The following is an 870-nucleotide window of genomic DNA, read 5'->3' on the forward strand; positions in this document are numbered from 1 at the left end:
GAGGTATAGAGTTTTAAATGGCAGGATTTTACAGTGTTTACATGCAAGTGCATTTTATAAGTGTTCTATATGTGTAAATTAGTATTTTCAACCGGAAAATGTTGGCTGGTGCAAAAGGCCCGGCCTTTTCTGGTTCCCATGATGTTGCCTACACTGCTAGACTACAGTATTGCTTTGTATCATGAGGCCAAGAAATTCCATGTTGTTTGTAAATAGAATAATTGAAAAAGCAATAAACATTTATTGAACAAAAGAAACTTTGTTTGGCCCAGAGTTTATGTTGAACCAAATTGTTCATAGTAATTTAAATTTCCATTAGATTCATTTCTGTTAATCATCAGTTATTAATAATCACATCCATCATTAATAGTTGCTTTATTGCTTGCATCTGAGAGAATACTAATGCTTAATAGCAGTCAGACACTTATAGCTGCACTGACTGCTCAGTTCTTCACACCAAACCTGTTCACCATTGTTTCCAATTCCTTCAGTGACTGCTACTAACTATTAGTTGTTAGCTGTATTTTATTTCTATTTTTTTCTGTTAACAAGTTGGGTTTTTCAAATTATTTTTTGTGGGAGTGGGCTCTTCTTCATTTGTTTAAATCATGATATGAAATTGTCATGATTTTTTATTGTATTCTGTAGATGGTGTCAATCAGTTTGTCAGAATTCAACATGCCTTTTTTTTATTAGTTGTGATTAGTTTTCATGTTGTCATTAAGCCGTCACTAGCTGAAACTAATCTCTTCTCTATCTTTTCTTTTCTTTTTTTGTTTTGTTTTTTTGTTTCTAACCACCCAGCCGCCACCGGCAACTAACCTATGACCTTCTGACCTCTGAACTCTTCACCCAATGATGACCTGACCA

At 34.0% G+C, this 870-nt stretch overlaps 1 protein-coding gene across 1 annotated transcript in view; it reads left to right on the plus strand.

The window, feature by feature from the left end:
* The window catches only part of Qki (QKI, KH domain containing RNA binding), a 111,220-nt gene extending 110,350 nt beyond the window's left edge, over positions 1–870 (plus strand). The window contains exon 9 of the mRNA XM_031351688.1: positions 805–870. Coding sequence (XP_031207548.1) covers positions 805–821 — 17 coding nt within the window. The 3' untranslated portion in view covers positions 822–870. The remainder of the gene's footprint in view (positions 1–804) is intronic.

This window comes from Mastomys coucha, unplaced genomic scaffold (assembly GCF_008632895.1).
Source record: "Mastomys coucha isolate ucsf_1 unplaced genomic scaffold, UCSF_Mcou_1 pScaffold5, whole genome shotgun sequence".
In the NCBI taxonomy this organism is placed as follows: domain Eukaryota; kingdom Metazoa; phylum Chordata; class Mammalia; order Rodentia; family Muridae; genus Mastomys; species Mastomys coucha.